Source organism: Bactrocera neohumeralis, unplaced genomic scaffold (genome assembly GCF_024586455.1).
Source record: "Bactrocera neohumeralis isolate Rockhampton unplaced genomic scaffold, APGP_CSIRO_Bneo_wtdbg2-racon-allhic-juicebox.fasta_v2 cluster10, whole genome shotgun sequence".
NCBI classification, from domain to species: domain Eukaryota; kingdom Metazoa; phylum Arthropoda; class Insecta; order Diptera; family Tephritidae; genus Bactrocera; species Bactrocera neohumeralis.
In genome coordinates this window covers 5433751-5455713 of record NW_026089623.1, presented here as the reverse complement: position 1 = coordinate 5455713, position 21963 = coordinate 5433751, and the positions used below count along the sequence as shown (strand labels likewise).

The 21963-nt window shown below is 38.7% G+C and overlaps 2 protein-coding genes and 1 long non-coding RNA gene across 4 annotated transcripts in view; 1 reads left to right on the top strand and 2 right to left on the bottom strand.

The window, feature by feature from the left end:
* Positions 1-3148: 3148 nt before the first annotated feature.
* LOC126764985 (uncharacterized) lies at positions 3149-4656 on the bottom strand. Its single transcript, XR_007668199.1, has 3 exons — positions 3846-4656; positions 3657-3777; positions 3149-3577 (listed from the first exon to the last, which is right to left on the bottom strand). It is a non-coding gene; the product is annotated as an uncharacterized LOC126764985 (long non-coding RNA).
* Positions 4657-4717: 61 nt separating this feature from the next.
* LOC126764870 (uncharacterized) lies at positions 4718-11973 on the bottom strand. Its single transcript, XM_050482510.1, has 2 exons — positions 9298-11973; positions 4718-9218 (listed from the first exon to the last, which is right to left on the bottom strand). The coding sequence occupies exon 1, from the start codon at positions 10643-10645 to the stop codon at positions 9464-9466; it is 1182 nt and encodes a 393-aa protein (XP_050338467.1). The 5' UTR covers positions 10646-11973; the 3' UTR covers positions 4718-9218; positions 9298-9463.
* An 8667-nt stretch (positions 11974-20640) lies between these two features.
* Positions 20641-21963, top strand: part of LOC126764867 (galactosylgalactosylxylosylprotein 3-beta-glucuronosyltransferase S) — an 89101-nt gene continuing 87778 nt past the window's right edge. The window contains exon 1 of one of the 2 annotated variants that reach the window (XM_050482505.1): positions 20641-21016. In XM_050482505.1, coding sequence (XP_050338462.1) covers positions 20776-21016 — 241 coding nt within the window. In that variant the 5' untranslated portion in view covers positions 20641-20775. The remainder of the gene's footprint in view (positions 21017-21963) is intronic. The other variant, XM_050482506.1, reaches the window with a different exon arrangement.

The following is a 21963-nucleotide window of genomic DNA, read 5'->3' as shown; positions in this document are numbered from 1 at the left end:
AGTGCATTTGCGAAAACAACTTAAGTTAGATAAGATAGAAAAGAGAAAAAGCATTCTAAATAATCCTCTAACTATCGTTAAGAAAACCATCTTAAGTCAACTTGATGTGACGCTTTTTTTTATTTTGCTTATGGAAAAACAACTTAACTCGGTGTAAGTGCTTTTTCCTCGGGCAGAACTTGAAATAATACCAATATAAAAGGAGTTCAGTTCATTTTAGAAATTATTTTATGATCAACTCTCGCCGTGTTAACACGTCTTATGTCCTGCTAAGAGCATTTTCTGAAATTTTCCGAACAGAAAGGCTAAGTCTGGGGGTATTTTAATTGAACTTAGGTGTTTTTTTTAATGCAAATATAACAAAAAGTTTGCCAGATAAGTTGTTTTTACAATGAAAAGGGGACAGATTCTTGCAAATATGGCAAGAAAATTGCCAAAAAAAGACACAGAGATATTAAAATCCAATTCAACAGAGACAATCTCTGAAAGTTTAGTGGCAGATCAGCAAATGCGAGTTACGGACTGTGATTTAACAACACTTTCCTTTGAAGTTAGCACATCACGTGTTCGTTCTGAGTCGCAACAACGCAAGGTTTCTGATGAATTTACAAGTCAAAGCGAGTCTGAAGAAGACGTCTTTCATGAAACGGATTTTCTATACTCAGATTTTGTACCTTCAAGTGAAAATTCTGCGCTGAATGCCACCACTGAAAGCATACAAATTGTGGCAAATGTATTAGAAGCGAACATCAATAATTTTGTCTCCCCTGGTTTGAACGAGGGCGAGCTTTTTTTACTCCTAATAAATCACCAAAACAAACTAAAAAGCCAGGTAGAAATTTAAACAAGGAATACAAAAGGTCTAGAAAAAACTGCAGTGATTACACAAATATACAAGTTCTGGGGAATGTAGAATGAAATCCAAAACAAAAATTAGCTTCGAAGAACAAACCATCCTCTTTAAAAGTTATTAGAATAGGGACTATAACTTACGTCGGCAAATACTATCAAGCCTAATTGACGTTCAGCACAAAAAAACTGACACCTTAGATAACCCGAACGAAAGAGAGTACGTTTTTATTTACCATTTCGAAACTAATTCCGAAAACATAAAAGTTTGCAAGAAATGTTTCCTTCAATTGTATGGCGAAACAGAACAGAGAATCAAAACTATTTGTATGTACAAAACACAAACGGAATACGGCGGAATCCCTCCTAATGACCGCCGGGGATGGAGTGCTCCAAGCAACAAGCTTACGGTTGAGAAGCATAACGAAGTTTTGAACTTTATAAACTCTATACCAAAATATGAAAGCCATTACAGTCGGCGTCATACTACCAAGATCTATTTCCAACGAGGACTTAATCAGGCATCACTCTATAGATTGTATAAAGAAAATATTTCTTATCCGGTGTCAGAATCAAAATTTCAGGAAATGTTTAAAACTTTAGACATTAAATTTAAAAAAACCCCACCTTGATTTATGTACCCAATGGGAAACATTGAAAGAAAAAATTAAAAACACTGAGAATATGGAGGAAAAAGCTGAGATTTCTTTACAATTAAAAAACCACCATGGCGCTGCTGATTTCGCATATGACTGTAAGAAAAGGGACAAAGAACTCTCCCGTCAAGATAAGTCTGTGAAAATGTTTTCTTTCGACCTGCAGCAGGGTCTGCCAACGCCTTATTTGAAAGCTTCAATGTTTTTTTATAAACGTCCCTTGTGGACCTTCAACTTAACTATTCATGATGGTGCCCCCAACAAGGCCAACTGCTACATTTGGCATGAAGCTATTGCGAAGCGCGGAGGTAATGACATCGACTCTTGCATTTATAAGTGCCTCGCAAGCTTATCTAACGACGTAAAGCATGTCATTTTATACAGTGATTCATGCACTGGTCAAAATCGTAACTCGTATATTTGTGCTATGTTTGCAAGGGTGTTGGAAGATCATCCCACAATTGAAACAATTGATCACAAGTTTCTGGTTGCTGGTCATACCCATCTAGAATGTGATACAGTTCACGCACAGATAGAAAAGAAAAAGAAATACACTTCTGTTTCTATTCAACATCCCCATGACTGGTCAAATTTAATTGCTGCTACAAACAAAAAGTATATTACTCAGGAGATGAAGGAAGAAGAATTCTACAATTTCAATGCATTGATGAAAGACAAATATACCTGGAGAAACAATAACACCGAAGGTTAGTATTTTACTTATAAGTAATAGTATTAATATTAGTATTTTGCTTAATTCTTATTTAAAAATTATTATTTCTTACTATTTTTTAGTTGAAAAGTTTGAGTGGAAGTTTGTAAGGTGGTTGCGGTATGTGAAAACAGAGCCTGGACTGATACGCTACAAATATTCTCTAGGCTTGGACGATCCATTTAAGGAATTAAACATAAAAGCACGGCGTAAAAGAGATCAAAACTATGAGCGTGCAAAATCTTATACGGGTCCTCTCCCTATTTCTGCAAACAAAAAACGCGATTTGCTAGATATGTTGCCGTTGGTCAACCCAGAGCTGCACAGTTTTTACCGAAATCTTAAAGTTGAAGGAGAATCCGTGGTTGAAATAAATTTAGATCTATTGTAAATTACATAAAGAACTTGCATATTTTGTCTTTTATAAATAAAAATGAATTTTAGATTATCCACTTAAGTCTGGTTTGTGTCATGTTTGAAAAAGGAACTTAAGTCGTAATAGGCTAAAAATTTTTTGAAATTTTTCGTCTCAGGTGATTTTTGTAAATGCTCTTACCTGACATAAGCGGATATTTTTTTCTAAAATCAGTTTGGAAGAAGCACTTATTTCCTTTAAACTTGGTTTAAAATAAAACCGTTGCGGTTAGTCGAAGATAGTTAACTAGAAAATCATAAGAAATCATGTCCCTTTTATGTAATGGCCCTATTTCTTTTTAATATGTATTAACAAAAGTTTTGTTAACAGTTAAATGTGTTTTTTCGCTCTCCTGTAAAATTTGGTTTTTAGACTTAAGTGGGTTTTCCAAATGTCCACAGATATATTGTTAACAATTATGAGGAAAACTAGCGTGGCTACATCCTAAAAACCAAATATGTAGGATTTTTCAAAGACAGCGTTTTTTTTTGTTGGCATTTTCATGTATTTTTTTTTTCTCTTTATTAACTATAAAAAAATTTTTCTAACATTTTTCAGGTTATAACTGAGTATGTGAACACTTTAATATGAATAATATGTGATTTATATTTACTAAACACAGATAAGTAAAGCTAGATTATAATATTATAAAACACATTCGTTCGTTGTTCGTGGTTGTGTACTGTTGATTTTTTCATATCGAGCGCACATACTTATGTATATGTACGTACTCGCTGCATAACTTCTCTTTACTAGGTGTACACGCAATTTAACCTAGCTTTGACATTTTGAGCTTCAATTCGTTACACTTTCCACGTGTTTTTTATACTTTTCATTATAAAGTTAAATCCACAATTTAATCGGGTAAGAACGTAAATTCTTTCGCAATGCCCCCTGGGGCCAACAGGCTGGGGGATAATAGGTTTGCACTATTATCCCCGGGTCCTAAAAACAAGAGGAAAAAGCCAGAAAATTCAACGCTGGAATTCAAGAACCAAAAAATCGCTGACAAATTTTTACATACCAAACATCTTCCCGGAGCTGGTGCTGTTGAGATATCTCTTCACAACTCTCTGAACTCAGTAAAGGGTACAATTTACGCTCCATTTATCTGTCAGCTTGCTGATGACGAAATAATTGATGTTCTAAAAGATCAAGGAGTATCCGATGTTCATAAATTTATGAAGATAAACAATGGTGATCGTGTACCTACTGGTGCTTTATTATTAACTTTTGACAAATATACTTTGTCTAGTCGTATTGAAGTTGCCTGGTGTACCCTCGATATCCGTCCCTACTATCCTAATCCCATTCGCTACAAGAATTGTCAGTTGCTGGGTCATACTGCTAAGCGATGTAATAAGACCCCATCTTGTGCTATCTGCAACCTACCCCCAAATCATACCCCTCCCACTGAATGCTCTAGAGTCAAATGTGCTAACTGCGATGGTGAACATCCTTCTTCCTTTAACGCCTGTCCAAAATTTGTCCAGTCTAAAGAGATACTTAAGATTAAAACTATCCACAAGTGTTCGATGCGTGAAGCCATCAATTTATACAAATCTCTAATGCCTTCTACTCCCTCACCATTCTCTTATGCTAATGTAACAGCTTCCAACAACAATACTTACTCAAAAAAATACATCAACATCGAAAAAACTTCAAACACTAATGATTCTAATGACAACATTAAAGCTACAACTTCAAACAATAATGCTTCATCCCCTACCAACATACACTCAATCCATAATGATTGCCCCGAAACCCCTTCTCCCTCCGTTTCTTCCCTATACAATTCTCCTTCTCCATCCTTCTCACCCCTTTCCACAACTATTTCTCCTACCACTATAACCCCCTCCACAACTTCACCTGTACCCTCCTGCCATCCACAATCACATACCCAAGTATCCATAGATACATAATTCTAGATATTAAATTCCAATTAAAACTTACATTTTTCATACATATGTATATACTTTAATTTTCTTTATTTTTCTATGTTAACTTTTCTTCAATGGAATATTAAAGGATACATTAATAACTACTTTGAACTTGAAATTTTAATTAAAAAATATAACCCCTCCGTAATATTATTAAACAAAACACATATTGCAAACAATATGTTATTATACTTTAATTTTCTTTATTTTTCTATGTTAACTTTTCTTCAATGGAATATTAACGGATACATTAATAACTACTTTGAACTTGAAATTTTAATTAAAAAATAAATAATATTATTAAACAAAACACATATTGCAAACAATATATCAGCTCATACTCCAAAAGCCTATGCTGGTCACTTTTATAACCTTCCTTTCGTCACATCAAGCAAACAAGGTATTGTAATCCTGATTAAGAGAAGTATACCGCATAATATTCTCCCAATATCTCCTTCGAATATCTCTTCCGTTGTCATCGAAATTCCCTCCCCCCAAAAAATAATAATTATCTGTGCATATTCCCCTCCTCACCAAACTTTTACTTCAGCAGACTTCTTTAACCTTTTCCCTTCTGGCTCGACTCCTTTTTTACTGGCTGATGACTTCAATGCCCCCTCTTTGGGGTTCTTCTTCAACTAACTCCAGGGGCCGCATTATTGAGGATGCTGTCCTCTGGTCGGACTTTGTTGTCCTCAATGATGGTTCCCTTACCCATTTCTCCACTCATTCCACCTACACCCATATAGATCTTACAATTTGTTCCACTTCACTCTCTCCCAAAGTTGTTTGGCATTGTACATATATTAGATAATTTGCATGGTAGCGATCATTTTCCTATCATAGCCAAAATCTCCTCCCATAATTCCAATTTCTTCAAACCCAGAATATTTTTTAACACTGATTCAGCTGATTGGCCCAAATTTCAAGAATTTTGTTTACGTTACTCAGACACCCTCCCTTCTACAGATATTATTAATCAGGAAACTTCTAGGATTCAGAAGATTATAAGATCTGCTGCCAATCAATCTAGATCACAAACCTCACCTAAACCTCGTAATCATAACCCTCCTTGGTGGGATAGTGAGCCATCTTCTCTTAGACTGCATAAGCAACAAACATGGCATCATTTCAAACAAAATCGTTCGTCATCAAACCTTGTTGCTTATAAAAAAGCTCATGCCATTTTCAGAAGAAAAGCGAAGCAAGCAAAAGTTAAATCTTTCCAGACATTTACCAGCAGCATTAATTCCTCTTCTGACCCTAAAATGATTTGGTCAAATATAAGAGGACTATCTGGCAATATTTCTTTCTCTCCTATTATCTCACTCAATTCCTCTCAAGGCAATCTACTATATCCACAGGATATAGCTTTAGAATTCCCCAAATTTTTCTCGTCAAAATCTTCTGATTGTAATTTCTCTTCTGAATACTCGTCTAATAAGCACTCTTTACTTGCCTATAATTACGTTTCATCTGTTTTATTCCCTTCAGCCGAATATCTCTACTCAGATACATCTTTAATATAACTCAATATAGCTCTTCCTGCGGTTAAAGGTAAAACGCCTGGGTTAGATAAAGTTTCCTATCCCATCATCAAACATCTTCCTTCTCATCTCCTCAAGCGACTTATCAACCATTAGATAGATAGATAAATGTTATGAGGTAATGCACCGCGACCTAAGGTCTATTGTGCCATCTACGATATCACATGTCTTCCCAGAGTCCCCCTGAATAGCTCTAGGAGTTTGCCGGGCGCTACTGAGGTGATGTGATCCCTGCTTACATATCCACAAATTGCTGTGCAATCCAGGATTAGGTGTGCTGGTGTTTCCTGTTCCAGGTCACAGAACCGGCAGTTAGCACAGGAGACTATGCCCATGTTCAACAAGTGCTTCCTGAGCCTGCAGTGCCCTGTATAAATTGCGACGAGGAGACGGAATTTGTCACGGGGGAGGTGAATAGTTTCTTGAACCTGGAGAGACTGTACCCCCCTAGTAGCAGTTTGGCGTGGCGCATGCCTGATGATTGTTGCCAATGCCGTTCTCTCTCCGTTCTTTCCTCCATGCGGAGCAGCTCCTTAAAAGTGTGGGATCCTACCGCTATGTATGGTTCTGGTCCCATCACCTTGGACGCTGCCGCAGCGCGGGCCAGTTCGTCGACCTTCTCGTTTCCTTCTATTCCTTTGTGCCCTGGCACCCAAATTAGGTGCACCCGGTTGCACAAGGACAGGCGGTTTAGCCTTTCTAAGCGTTCCTCAACTAAAAGCGATTTGATCTCATATGATGAAATCGTCTTTAGTGCCGCTAGGCTATCACTGAGAATAGCTATACGCTGGTTGCGATAGTTGCGGCTGAGGTTGACTTCAGCGCACTGACCTATGGCAAAAACTTCAGCCTGGAAGATACTGCGGAAGCAGCCCATTGGTACGGACAGCTTAGTACGCGGTCCCGCAATACCCGCCCCAATACCTTCCGGTGTTTTGGAGCCATCAGTGTACCACTGAATGGTACAGTCTTTCCAGCGTGGAATCGCTCCACCTCGTCTTGCTGCCGAGAGTAACTTTGAAATTTCTTTTGAAGTTTATTTTCTTTGTTGTGCCGTCCTTTGGGAGGAGGACTAGCGGTGTGCTTTCCGCCAGTACGTCCATCTGTCTGGAGGACATTAACTTTCCTCTACCGCAGCCTTCTGCTGACATTAGCAGCATGGTGTGGTTTGCTGCTTGTTTTATCACCCGGTGCAGCGGTGTGAGCTCCAATATGACTTCCAGTGCCACAGTGGGGCATGTGCGCATTGCCCCCGAAGCACAGACACAGGCAGTCTTTGATAGTCTCCGGATCACCGAAGACTGAGCTGCTTTGGTGGCCCAAGCCACCGCTCCATAGGTGATAATAGGCCTTACTATCATGATATATATATATAGCCATCTAATGATTCCTGGCTTACAACCCCATGATCTGCCGGCCAGGCGTCTTCATACCATAAGTGCTCTAGTTGCTTTGGACAGCGTTAAGTCCAAATGCTTACTCCACCGTAGTGATGAGTCTAAAGTGAGGCCAAGGAATTTGACTTCTTTCGACATTTCCACCTCTGTGCCTCCTAATGTTAGGGACCTCAGGCCCGGAAGAGATCTCCGCCTAGTGAATGGGACTACGGTAGTTTTTGCTGGGTTGATGTTTAGCCCTACCGTGTTGCACCATCCTTTCGCCAGGTTTAAGCCCCTTTGTACAATGTCAGAGAGAGTGTTTTCAAATCTGCCTCTCGCCATTATGACGATGTCATCCGCGTACCCTTGACAGCGGATTCCATTGCTGGCGAGCAACTCGAGGGGTTTGTCTACTACCAAGCTTCATAGCGAGGGGATAGTACTTCCCCCCTGTGGGCAATCCCTTGTGGTGCCAAGATGAATCTTGCTTTCCCCCACCGTTGTTTCCGCTACCCTAGTACGCAGAAGGGCTTCTATCCATCTGCATATTGGAGTGGTAACGTTCCTTCTCTTAAGTGCCTTGATCACGCTAGTGTGAGACGCATTGTCAAAGGCACCCTCAATGTCTAGGAAGGCGCAGATCGCAACCTCGCCGTTATCCAGCGAATCTTGCAGCTCAGACGTGAGTTGGCACAGAGCAGTGTTTGTGGATCTGCCCGTTCTGTGCGCATGTTGCCTGGCATGTAGGGGTGCGTTCTTCAGCACTTCCGATCGAATGTGGTTATCTATTACTTTCTCCATCCCCTTTAGCATGAAGGATGTGAGACTTATAGGCCGGAATGATTTGGCTAGCGAATAGTCTCTCCTCCCTACTTTGGGATGAAGATTACTTTTGCAATTCTGCATGGCTTAGGAATATACGACATTGCCAGGCTGTCTCTCATCAGACCTAGCAGGTGTGGCAGGAGAGTATCCATACCTTGCTGCAAGAGGGCCGAGAAGACGCCGTCCACTTCCGGTGACTTATAGATTGAGAAGGAGGCCAGTGCCCATCTGACTGAGTCCGCAGTGAACAAATTCTTTGCAGTCAACCAGTCTGAGCGGTCCGGCCTGCGTTTGTCCGATGCTGGAGTTAGGTCGACTTGAACCGTCTCCGGGAAGTGCGCCTGTAAGAGTGTTTCTGCCCTCTCCTCCGCGCTAGTCGTATAGGTCCCGTCCTGTCTCTTTAGGGATAATACTGTGTCCGTCTTACCTCTCGACAACGCCTTATGCAGCCGAGCTGCCTCCGGGGTCGAGGAGACGCTGTCACAGAATTTCCTGAAACTGTTTGTCTTGGCAAGCCTGATCTCCTTATTGTAGATTGTTAGGTGCCGTTTGTATTCTGCCCAGCTGCCTGTGCGCTTGGCTTTATTAAACAGCCTTCGCACCTTTTGTCTGAGAGCTGAGAGTTTACTAGACCACCAGGGGCACGTTTGTTTACTGGTGGTCGCTTTCAGTGGACAAGCACAATGATAGGCGTCCACAATGGACTGGTTTATTGCACTTAGTCTGCTCTCCAGTCCAATTGTGGTGGATCTACCATCTGCCTGCCTTACTCTGCTTATGGTTATGTTTAGGGTTTCTATGGCCGTCTCCCCCGGGAAGTATGCGGATGAGAGGACGAAGTCCGAACCTTCCTTGTCCTTCACCTGTATCGCCACCAGATTTTGCGTTAGAAATTCTGAAATACAGAAAAAGTCTATATCGGCTCTAACGACTACACAAGAGCGGGGTCTCTCGCTAGAGAGATCCCAGATTACCTTGCTTCCTTTCGTGTTGAGGCCTCTTACCTCTCCTTTAACCACCCAAGGCTCTGGGATCAAGAGGATGCCCAGGTTATCCGAAATGAACCTTTTCACGATGACAGCCAGGCTGCCGATGCGTGATGTAGGTTCACCTGAGCAACTTCTATGCCGGCGCTGGAGCTTATAATATGGGTTCGATGAGAGACTGGTCCTCGTCCGCGATATCCTCATCAACCTGCATATCCAGCCCTTCCAGGAGCTCTTGGGTGGATGGCAGCATGCTTTCTTGCTCCTTAGGGAGCTCATTGCTCCTGTTTTCATCCACGCCGGTGGTCACAGCTTTCTCGGCCGGGATGAGGTCGTTGGGGGACTCGTGCCGCTCTCCCGCAACCACAGAGGCAGTCGCCTCCTGCCCTGCTGAGCTGGCTGCGGATGAAGCCGGAGCTGCGGTCATCCCCGTCGCGGGTTCTTTGTCCGTCGTCGGCGTTGCTTTGGGCCTCCATGGCCTCATTACCACCTTGCCGAAGCGGAAGTTTAGCTTGAATCCCTTCTGCCTGATGTATTTATAGGATTCATCATCTACCGTTATGTTGAGGTTCCACCCTGAACCCACAACACTGCTTGATACGACCTTCCACGCCGTGGTTCTTAAGCCCAAGTTTTGGTTTTTCACTAAACTAAGCGCGAAATCGTAATTTTCGTTCGCACTTCTAGGGAAGAATACCGCCATACTGTGCAGTTGTGGTATATCCTCGCCTCTCTTAACACACAGGGCCGGGCTATTCCAACCCACTAGCCTTGGCGTGGTCCCCGTTAGCCAGGTGGCCGACTTCTCATCCTGGCAGTCTACCAGGAGCATACCGCCCTTGAAAAAGATGCCATTAAAGGCGCCGGTATACTCGTCGCCCACGAACAAGGCTTTCACTAAGCAGTTCTGGAGAGACGTCTGCTGTTCCGACCCTAGGGCCTCCGCCGGGTAGTTGCGGGGCAACACTGCCATCCGGATGCTCTTCACGGTTTCTGAGTACTTCCGGCTTACGGCTCTCGTCGGCTGCTGGTTGGGGTTGGAGCCTTTTCCCCTGGCCTCCTGTGGTTTGTCCTCTCTGATTTTCTTGGACCTAGGTGGCTCCTGAGGAGTTATTTGGCCGCTTTTCCTTTTCTCCGTTCGATTAGGTGCCTCTTGGGGTGCCGGCCTAATTTCGCTTCGCCCCTCTGACAAGGCTGCTTTGGCTCGGCGCCGCCTCTGATTCCTGCGTCTTGTTGCAGACGAACCGTTGACACCTGCGCGCTGTGCATTTTTAGAAGAGGGGTTGCTCCCCCTGCTCCTACTCAGAGCCCGCTTTTCAGCTGTCTCCGGTGTCATGCCGTCCTGAAGGAATCAGAGGTACCACTTGAGAGTGGCCCCACTCATTCCCGCTCTTCGTGGGTCGTCGTGACCTCCTGGGCGTCCTGGCTCCGGGGTACATGGGATGTTCCCTCGTTGCCGTTTCCTTTTGCGCTCGCTACTTGATTCCACTTTCGTGAAACCACCCTCCTCTCCGCAGTCGATCCTGCTCGAGGGGGTTGTGGGGGCGGCATTCGCGTGGTTCGCAGTGGTCGCGATGGACGCACTACGTTGGGTGCCGCTGCAAGAGGGCATGTCGACGTCGTCACGCGCGTGCTCCTCGAAGAGTGCTCGCTCTTCCGGCGACAGAGCATCCAGGAAGCTAAACTTTCGTCTAGCCCACGGACCACTCTTGCTTGCGGTGCTTGTGCAGCCGTGCACTGTTGTTGTTGATGCTGCTGTTTCGGTTGTTGTCTTTGTCTGTTGTTGAATTTTGTTTGTTGTTCTTGTTTTTGTTGTTGCTCATCTTTTTCGTACGTACCGTATTTTTATTGAAGTGGAAACTGAAAGGTCCGCCGCGCCAGAGCCCCTTGACGCGGTAAGGCCACCGTTACTTCCCAAGGCGGCCCGGTGTTGGGAAGGCTCCGTTCGAATACAGACGAATTTACCTCCTGGCTGCAAATCATCCAATGGGCACGGTTGTCGCATAACACCCTGGATTAGGAGGTGGTAGCTCTCGGTCGCTGCACACATGCAGCCCCTGCCAGCCCCCAGGAGAGATGCTGTGTAGTATCGCCCCTGATGGCTGGGAGATGCCGTAATGTGTTGCAATTTAAGCCCCTGCACCGCGACAAGGTGCCTACCACTCGCAGAGTATCAACCATTACAACAATATTTATCGAACTGCCACCATACCCCAAATCTGGAAAACCAGTGCAATCATTCCTATTCTAAAACCTGACAAACCTCCGTGCGTAGTTACCAGCTATCGTCCTATTTCCCTTCTACCCTGTCTAGGAAAACTTTTAGAAAAAATTTTTGCTACTAGACTCTCTTGGGTTCTCCATTTCAATAACTCATTCATTCAAATCAGGTTGCATTCAAAAAAGGACAAAGCACTATCTACGCTCTTTTACACCTTGACCACTTCATATGTGACGCTTTATCTAATAAAAATCACGTTTCACTTCTTTCGCTTGATTTTGAAAAAGCGTTTGATCTCGTGGGCATACATGTAGTTTTAAGACAATTAATCAAATGGAAGGTTGGCCCCCGTATATTTAGTTTTGTTAAATCCTTTCTCTCTAAACGTAAAATCAAAGTTCTTATTTCTGGCACAGCTTCACCTACTCTTCCTTCGGATAACGGCACTCCTCAGCAGTGGCGTAACTAGGGTGGTGCAGGTGGTGCCCCCGCAACAGGGCGCGAATATCGATCTAGATCGCACATCCCTAATTTTATAGGTGTTTTCCACTGACAAAATACTCTGTCAATGTTTCAATTGACAAAAATATACTTCACTTTGAAAACAAACAACAATCGGTTCGCTTTTCGCAACTAAAGTTAAATTACAAATTTATTATCAATTTTAAATACGCATTTAATCGCTGGTATAGCCACAACAGAGCTCAATGGGAGGTATTGTCTGATAAGCTTTAAAAGATCAAGTTAAAATCCTTTTTTATTTGTGGAATCAGAATCAGACGTGTTAGTGTTTGGAAGTTAAATTTGTTAAATTTAGTTGAAAATTACAAAATACAAGCTCTATATAAGTTGGTAAGTACTACATCATTGTTTCTTATTTTTAATAGAAATAAGTATTATTAAATTAATAAAACTTATCTAAATTCGCATTAAAAAAGGGCGAATTTTTTCATTGTTTGCGTTTAGTTAACAGGTTAATAGCCGATTTCACAGATTTATTAAGAAAAGTTTATCGTTAGGTTACTGTTATTTGCGTGGAACTTCAATACAACTTTTATTATTTGACGGTAACATTTTTGTTGAAATAGATATTTTATCGAAGTCAGACATATCCCTAATTTTTTTTAATTCCGAAAAAAAGTGGTTAGTTTATTTTTATGCGGTGCAAAGTAGGTAAAAAAAAATGCGTTCTTGCTTTATAAATACGAAGACGTGTTTTTACGTTTTTCCACGAGCAGAATAAAAAAAAAAAAATATGTCACTCTTTTTGGCCGCACTCGCGGTGCTATAATATACAATACCAATCTTCAAATCTAAGTTCACCACCAGAAATGTAGGGATTTTCTTGTTTTGTTTTAGATTTAAGAACCAAGGTTTTGTCAAAAATGTCATCAAAAAGACCATCTGGCGCGGAGTTTCGGAAACGAAAAAGAATAAATGAACCCAATAGTAAAAAAATGGCCGACACATTACTTAAATGGACTAAAACTAGTGACCATCTGGCATCTAATAGCGAAGAGAAAACAGATACTGACTATACAAATATTCCATCTACGTCGCAGGAAGTATCGGAAACATTTAATCAATGTCTGAATGATAACCAAAATAATCCGATTGTTCAGGATGACGACAATGAAGCCTCAAATACTTCCCATGGAAATGATGAGCCCGATGTTCAAGATGCTATGGATCTAGATACCGTAGTTGCCAATACAGCCGTCACCGTCGATAGAAATGATCCTGTTACTTGGTACCCAATCACAGATCAAATTCGATGTTTTTTGGTCGAACAGGGCCCTGATCAGGGTAAACATTTTGATTTTTATGACCTCCAATGATACTGCCAAAAGGACGTTTTCTAGAGACTGATTTAAAAGAAAATTATCCAATGGACTATATACGGAGAGGACCTGGATAATTTATAGTGGCAAAAGGCAAGCGGTATTTTGTTTTCCGTGCATTCTTTTTAATGAAAATCTTTCAACAAATCCAAATACACCGCCTATAGCTAATCCAGAAAAATGATTTACCAACTGGCGTCATTTAAGTCCTAGAATTCCAGATCACGAACATTCATCGCGCCATTTACAAAATGTTATACGATGGAAAACATTAGAAAAGAGCATTAAATCTCCCTCTTTCATAGATAATGCACTCCAAACAGCTATACCACGGGAAAAAACGAAGTGGAGACATGTTTTAAATATACATATTAGTATTGTTCTTTTTTGCGCTGAAAACAATTTAGCATTGAGGAGACACAATGAAAAATTGGGAGAGTCCGGTTCAGGAGTTTTTTTAATTGCTCTTAATATGATTTCGAAATACGATCCAGAGTTAAAATATCACATAGAAACACACAAAAATGGACAGTTATCATATACTTATTTCTCCGCTGATACAGAATGAAATTATTAGTTTAATGAGTGGTGCTGTTAAAAACATATTATTGCGGAAGTAGAAGCAGCTAAATATTATTCAATTCTTTTTGACTGCACTCCGGACCTTGCACATAACGAGCAGATGTCTCAAATTATAAGATATGTAAAAATTACCAAAGGAGTAGTTACTATTGAAGAACGATTTATTGATTTTATACATTCATACCAGAAAACCGGCGAGGGTTTATCAAAAGAAATTCTGGAGAAGATAGAAGCGGATGAATTAGATATATCCAATATTCGAGGACAAGGCTATGATAACGGTAGCAATATGAGCGGGAAATACAACGGCGTACAAGCAAAAATTAAAGAAATTAATAAATATGCTCGATTTGTGCCATGTGCAGCACATAGTCTAAACTTGGCAGGAGTACATGCTGAAAGCGTTACACCGGACATAATAACTTTTTTGGGACCGTTCAGAGAATATTTACTTTTTTTTCTGGATCAACAATACGTTGGAATATTTTATTGGAGAAGATTCAAATAACTTTAAAATGTCATGCGGATACTAAGTGGTCTTCCAAAGCCAAAGCGGTAAGAGCTTTATATCACCAGCTTAAAGGAGTAATGGGTGCTCTACATACATTGACGTCTAACAATTTTAACGCAGAGACTATCTCTGGTGCACAAAGTTTGATCAACAGCATCGATTTCAAGTTTCTTTGTTTCTTGCAAATTTGGTTTTAACTGCTATAGATCGAATAAATAAAACCCTCCAAAGCAAAGATATTACACTGGATACTGCTTCAAAAATAATGGAAAGTTTAACAAAACAAGTCCAAGAAATACGAAATGAATCCTTTGAAAAATATTTCAGTGATGCCCAAGATTTGGCACAAGAAATAGATATTGACGACCACTTTCCGGAAAAAAGAAAAAGACGAATTAAACGGCAAGATCTGGGCGAGAGCACTGATGAAGGGTACAATTTAAACAGCAAAGAAAAATTTAGGACACAAATATTTCAGGCGATAGATTCATTATTAGTCGATCTAAAATGGAAGTTCGAAAAAATGAATACAATTGCAAAGGATTTTAATTTTTTATCAATTGCTAACTTGAAACACAATGACGTCGAAACAATAAAAAGCATGCCAGAGATTTAGCAAATGAATACGAACGCGATACAAATGCATTAGAATTTTTAGGCGAATTAGAATCACTGAAATTTCAATCAGATGTATTATTTTCTGAAAGTGAATCGGAGACCATTCAAGGTTAGTCACGAATTCTCTTTGGCAGATACTTTTCCAAACGTAGAAGCAGCTCTCAGGATTTTCCTTACCCTTCCTGTAACAGTCGCATCTTGCGGAAGAGCTTTCAGTAAGCTAAAACTGATAAAAACTTATTTTTTTTTAACTTACTAATTTTATCAATTGAAAATTCTATTGCGAAACAATTGAATTTCGATTTACTCATTGATGAGTTTGCATCTCGCAAATCTCGCAAAATTATTTTATAAATTAGTTTTAGTTCGTAGGTAGCTTAAGTGTTCACTGGCTTAATTCCTTGTTTTAAGAAATCCTATTTCACCAAAAATGTAGTGTATAAGATGTTACTTTTTAGATCTATATGTATTGTTACGTAGTTAATTTTATTTAATTAACAATAATTTTAAAAATGTTTCTCTTTGTTTTAAAAACAGTCGTTTTGTTTATGAAAATAATGTGATTTATTTTTTCTAACTGTTGTTTGTTTAAATTAACAATTAAATTAAATATATATAATAATAATAAATAATAATAAAAAAACAAAATATTTTTTTTTGTGACAAAGGGTTCAAAAAAATGGTAACTGCGCGCGTTATAAAGTAAAAATACCTTAAAATTTTTTTATCACAGGTATGATTTTTGAATGACGGGGGGCTCGCGGCGCACAATCTTTTAAGGGCGCAAAATTCATTATCCGCACCAGGCACAACGTAGGCTAGTTACGCCACTGCTCCTCAGGGATCACCGCTATCAGTTATTCTGTTCACCATAGCATTTGTTGAAATCAGCTCTATCCTTTCTTCCTTCCCTAATATTCAGCATCAATTGTATGCTGATGATCTCCTTCTATTTTCAAAATCTTCTGACCTTAGTTTTATATCCTCTACCTTTGAAGAAATCCTTTCTAAACTATCCCTATGGTCCCTTTCTGCAGGCGCATCAATATCGTACTTAAAATCCAGTTTACTCCACATTTGTAAAAAACATAATTGTCATTTTCCACCGATTTCATTCAACAATGTAAATATTTCATGTTCTCCTACACTTAAGTTTCTTGGATTAATTCTAGATAGTAAATTTGCATTCAAACAACATTGTCAATATATTAGAAATAGAATTACTAAAAACTCAAATATTGTTAAGCACCTAGCATGCAAGCGTTCCCTCATTGGCCCATCTTTGCTAATTAATGTTGTCAAGGCACTCATACTCTCCGTCATCAATTACGCTCTTGAAATATATGGGCATCATTCAAAAAGTCACCTAAAAATGTTGGCTGCACCGTATCACTCCGCTGTTAGAAGATCGCTTCGAGCATTCCCCACGTCACCAATCAAAAATATATTAGCAGAGTCCGGTCTTCCCTCTCTGAGAGACAATATGGAAGACACCACATACGAAGTATACCCGAAGATCATCCTTGGTTTTAACCATGTGCTTCAAGATGCCTTTTCTTCATCATCATCACGTATCCGACCTCCAAAAATTGAGTCAGCTATATATAAATGCACCATTTTCGCCAAAACAAACAGCTTGCCATTAAAACCTGCTAAACTTCCTAAACGTCGTCATCCACAATGGTTGATTCCAAAAAACACGTTTATTGATAAATTAGTTCGTTTGCCTAAATCCACCACACTTAATGCGATTTATGTTTCTTAATTTTGTGAAATTGAGAATACTCTGAAACATGGCAGATTTGTTTTCACGGACGGTTCAAAAAAAAATCCAAACCTCTTTTGCGGTCGTTAGCGAGAAAGCCAATTTCATATGGACTTCTTTTCCCCTTTTGTTCGATATTCATTACTGAAGCCACTGCGATTTTTCATGCTGTTCTACATGCCACAAAAAGCCCGGGAAAATATGTAATATGCACCGACAGCTTATCATGTTTCCAAGCCATTCAAAATTGCAACAACCACACTAACATCATCATTTCTATTAGAGAATATCTTATTATATATGAAAATAAAATTAAGCTAATGTGGGTTCCAAGCCACACTGGGTTATCCGGAAATAATTACGCTGATGTATTAGCAAAGAATGCATCCAACACGCCCACAATTACATTCAGTTTCTTTATGAAATCTGATATATTCCGACTCATACACCAAAATAGGCTCTCTAAATTGGCACTTGATTGGGTCTCATATAACCACCATTATTCAATAGTTAACACAGCCAGAATCAAACCGCTATACCCATCAACAGTTGCAACTAATTTTATAACACCATACATTCGCCTACGGATTGGACATACTATACTGACGCATGCTCACCTCCTCGGAAGAAACAGTACCAACCAGGAATAATGGGATACCCAACTTATTCCAGTGTGAGAGCGCCTCAAAATAAGCGTTTTTTATAACATTTTCTATCATGGCCAGATCGAACAAAATAAGAAATTTTGGGCATTTTAAATTAAAACACTCAACATTTAGTACGAAAAAAAATTGCTATATAGTGGTCATTTATTATATGGAGAAACTATTTAAATCTTTTTAAAGAATATTAGAACCACTGACTTTTGGCCTTTCAATACCCAATAATAGGATTTAAACTTGTTAGCTCTCAATCATTAAATGTTTTTAATCATTTTCCATTGAAAATAAAACTATGATGCTTCAAATTACAAAACGTTTCATCAGATACCTTTAAATTTCACAAATTTATTTAATTTTCATTGTTTTACATTTTTACATAAGAGGTCTTGAACGATGCAACAAATCCCTCCGTTTACATATTTTTTTGGTAAGATTTCAATCTGGCCATCGCTCGTTTCCAATTGCTAAACGTCAAAACCTCCCCAATCCAGTCAACTGTCAAAGTTTAGATGGTTTTGACGTTTAGCAATTGTTCTCTCAGTCAGAGTTGGGCATCCCATTATTCGTGGTACCAACTGCTGTCCGTTTTGTAACTCAACAACAACTGTGCTGACACTGAAAGGTAAGAGAGATTGCCACTTCAACACAGATACGATTTCCCTCCTTTCCAACGCTACGGAAGAAAATATAAAAAACATCTATCGTTTTCTTAACGAGGCATCTCGACAGGATAAAATCTATGTCTTACTAACTGTCAAATCTATTGCTATTGCCATTGCCAAATCTGTAAGTGGGCATTTGTAATCATAACATAATTATTTTTGTGCAAAGGCGTAGGGGAGGTAGGTTCGATCTGATGTAGCGCATGCTTTGAGCTCTTGAAAAATTTATTTTATCACATTGCGGAATGCCGTAGGGTAGGTAGCTGACGTAGCGCACGTTTTGACCTCTTAAACTCCTTAAATCTTTCATAAACAAAAAAAGGATAAAGATCCTTTTGTTTACAAATGTATTTCTGGGAAAAATAAGAATTCATATTTTGGACTACAATATAATAATTGTGGCATAAATTTTATATACCAATTAAAATAATAAATTAAAAATGACCAATGATATTTTGGTTTTTGCTAGTATAAGCTTATTAAATTTAAGATTTCGCTTATTCCCAACCCAATTTGCATAATTTTTCTGTAAATTAACAATATTAAACTAAATATTAAATTTTTGAAAAAATGTTATTTTGAAAATGTACTTTATTTTTATAATACAACACAACCGTCTTAATTCTCGCTCTTCTAATTTTCATATTACCGAAATGAAAATGCCGTCGGCATATGTGCAAATGGGATATGTTGCCTCTTCGAAATTTTCATAGAAATGAAAACTGCGCTGTCACACTGCTGAAGTGACAGCTTATAGCTTACGATATATTGCATACTAATTAGTTTGCCATATATCGTAAGCTATAAGCAATGTGGAGTCTCCGCAGGCAATAGGCACGGCAATACAGTTAGTAAGACAAAGATTTTATCCTGTCGAGATGCCCCGTAAAGAATGTGATCTATTAAGGAGAATTTAATAGAGCCCATACACGAGCACACAAGGGCGTTCGATCGGTGTGAATTCGTTTGCCCATACACGCCACACAAATCCATTTTGCGTTCGTTCTTCACAGAGTTAACATGTGCGACAGGCAAGCGGAACATTTCTTCGAATTTATTTCTAATGTATGTCACTTTTATATATTTCTTTGTATTTCGATAATAAGTTATTCCAACTTTTATTTTTCTTACACTATGTGTTTGAGTGCTTAGGCAAAAAGGGAAAACTTTGAAGCGTGATTTCTCGGTTTTTCATTTTTACGATTATTCTTAATTGGCGGGCAGGATAGAAAAAAAACTAAACGTCGTATGGGATTAGGGCAAAGTTTATTATCATTGGCATAAAATTATCTTCTATTTAAATTTAAAAAAAATATAAAGAAAAGCCAAGTTTTAATATATTTTTAAACACCATAAATTAAAATTTTTTTGATCAAAATCCACTACTTATTCAATTTTTAATAAAATTTTAAATTTTACACTTTTCTTTTGAATTTTCTTAATTTAACTAGAAGATAAATTAATAAAAAATATGAATCTCTTTGAATTTTTTGTTTCCGATAGAAATTGCGACCTGCATCCTGCCCGCCGTCCGAAAACTGCACATGCGAGATGCATCGGGCAATTGCTTCCCAAAGGCAGAATATCAAAGATTTCGTATCCAAAAAATTTGTGAAAGATGTTCAAGTATATAACTATAAAGCCAAGAAATTTCGCTTGAATCAATTATTTCTTTCCCTCCCAAAAAAATCCTCAAAAAAATCGATTTTTTGAAGCCTCGAAAGCAGGCTCCGCCCTCAACACTTGCCATTGTCCGCGATCTTCACTGTTCGGCGACACGAGAGAAATGAGATTTTGTGCGCCGACACGATCGTAAAAGATCAAACATTTTCGCGAACATGGATCGGTACGCGAACAAGCCCATACACGATAAACCGCAAGCGCACACATACCGATCGAACGCACTTGTGTGCTCGTGTATAGGCGCTTTAAGCCAACACATTTATTCAACGAACAGCTGATAGCCTCTGAAGCTAGCGCTGCATGTTTTAGGTTGTACATATGTTATTAACATTGTATAAGCTTATATAAATAAATAAAAAAAAATATATATAAAAATATTATAAAATGTATATGGTGGCAATATAATTGCATATGATGGTTTATTTATTGCAATTTTATATTACAATAAGATCATATCTCAATATTATAACAAATTTATTATAATGTTATATAATAATTTAAAATTGCGTTCAGAGTACTACGTGACTGAAGAATTTTCGCGTAGTTGTGCTTTCTGCGTTTGCCAAATTAAAATAACAAACAAAACCAATTTCGCATTGTGAGGTTTCCTTACAGACAACACAAATTTGTAAGGAAATTATGAGCATTTGAGCTATTTAAATCACGTTAGCAGAAGGAAAACCTCTTTATATACAAAAACCTCACAATTGCTATAGTGCTGTAAGAGATATATCATATGGAACAAACATCGATGAATATCGACCATCACGAGTATCGATTATTTTTTTAACATATTGATTAGTCAGAAAATGACTCGTGAATGATAAATTTGTTTTAAAACAAATGCATAATATTGCGATTTGTGTTATTATTAATTTCTATCTTTGTGATGTTTTCGTAAACTAAAAATTAATAAGAATTATGACGAACCTGTTGACCAGGCACAAGCAAGAAATCCGAAAGCAAAATGCCTTTTTTCCCAATAGAATAGCTGCTGACCTAACCGTGGGTAGAGATAGTTTCCCATCAAAGCACGCATGGTCTAAAAGCAGTACAATTCCAAAGCTTGGCGTACTTTTTGTTGTCATTTGCTTCCTTCTGTATGTTTTATGGGGGACTCTTGATGTTACAATTGCTGACTCCACCGATTGCAATCTCTCAGGTAATTATACCCAAATTTATTAATTTTTTGTATTATAAGTGGAGATAATATAGGAAAAACTTGAATATACCGTCCAAGGATTTCGGGAAGAGGAGGCTCTCCAGATCAAGAATATATGACACAATTCTAACTGCTAACACTTATATGGGCTGGGATTTAGAATAGCATCCCCGGATTTCGGGAATAAAATGGGTATCACTGGAAAGGTGACGTTCTCCAGATCACGAAAATATATATATAGTTGCCGCTGACTTATAGTTTTAAAGATATTTGCATTTAAAGTTGAAAAATTGATAACTTCTACATTGATAATTTGTATATTGTGAACAACTTTTTCACTTATATTATGCACTTTTCACTTACTAACACTTCACTATAACGTTTCTGTATATTATTTTTTTTAATATTTGTTGTAAATAAAGCTTTATTTTAATTATTTTATTTTAGTTACAATTCTCTGCATTTGCACAATAAGAAAAGGGTTGCCATGGTTATTTTTTTTGGAGCGCGGCGCGGAAATTTTATATACAGAATTAATATACAGAAACGTTATAGTGAAGTGTTAGTAAGTGAAAAGTTCTGAATAAAATACGTGAAAAAGTTACTCACAATATACAAATTATCAATGTAAAAGTTGTCAATTTTTCAACTTTAAATGCAAATATCTTTAAAACTATAAGTCTGCGGCAACTATATATATATATTTTCGGGATCTGGAGAACGTCACCTTTCCAGTGATACCCATTATATCCCCGAAATTCGGGGATGCTATTCTAAATTTTAACCCTTATATTTTTTTTTTTAAATATTCCCTTTTAAACATTCAAAAATTTGTAGTAGTAACACATGAGGGGTATTCTCTTGCTCTTGCAAAACCCTTGCACGGTGCACGAATTGCAGATATTTCCTCTTGGTGCACCGGCTCAACAACAAACACACGCAGAAAA

What these genes read in the sequence shown, in the direction of transcription:
- LOC126764870 (XM_050482510.1), bottom strand. Translation starts at nt 10,645, where the DNA reads ATGACACCGGAGACAGCTGAAAAGCGGGCTCTGAGTAGGAGCAGGGGG.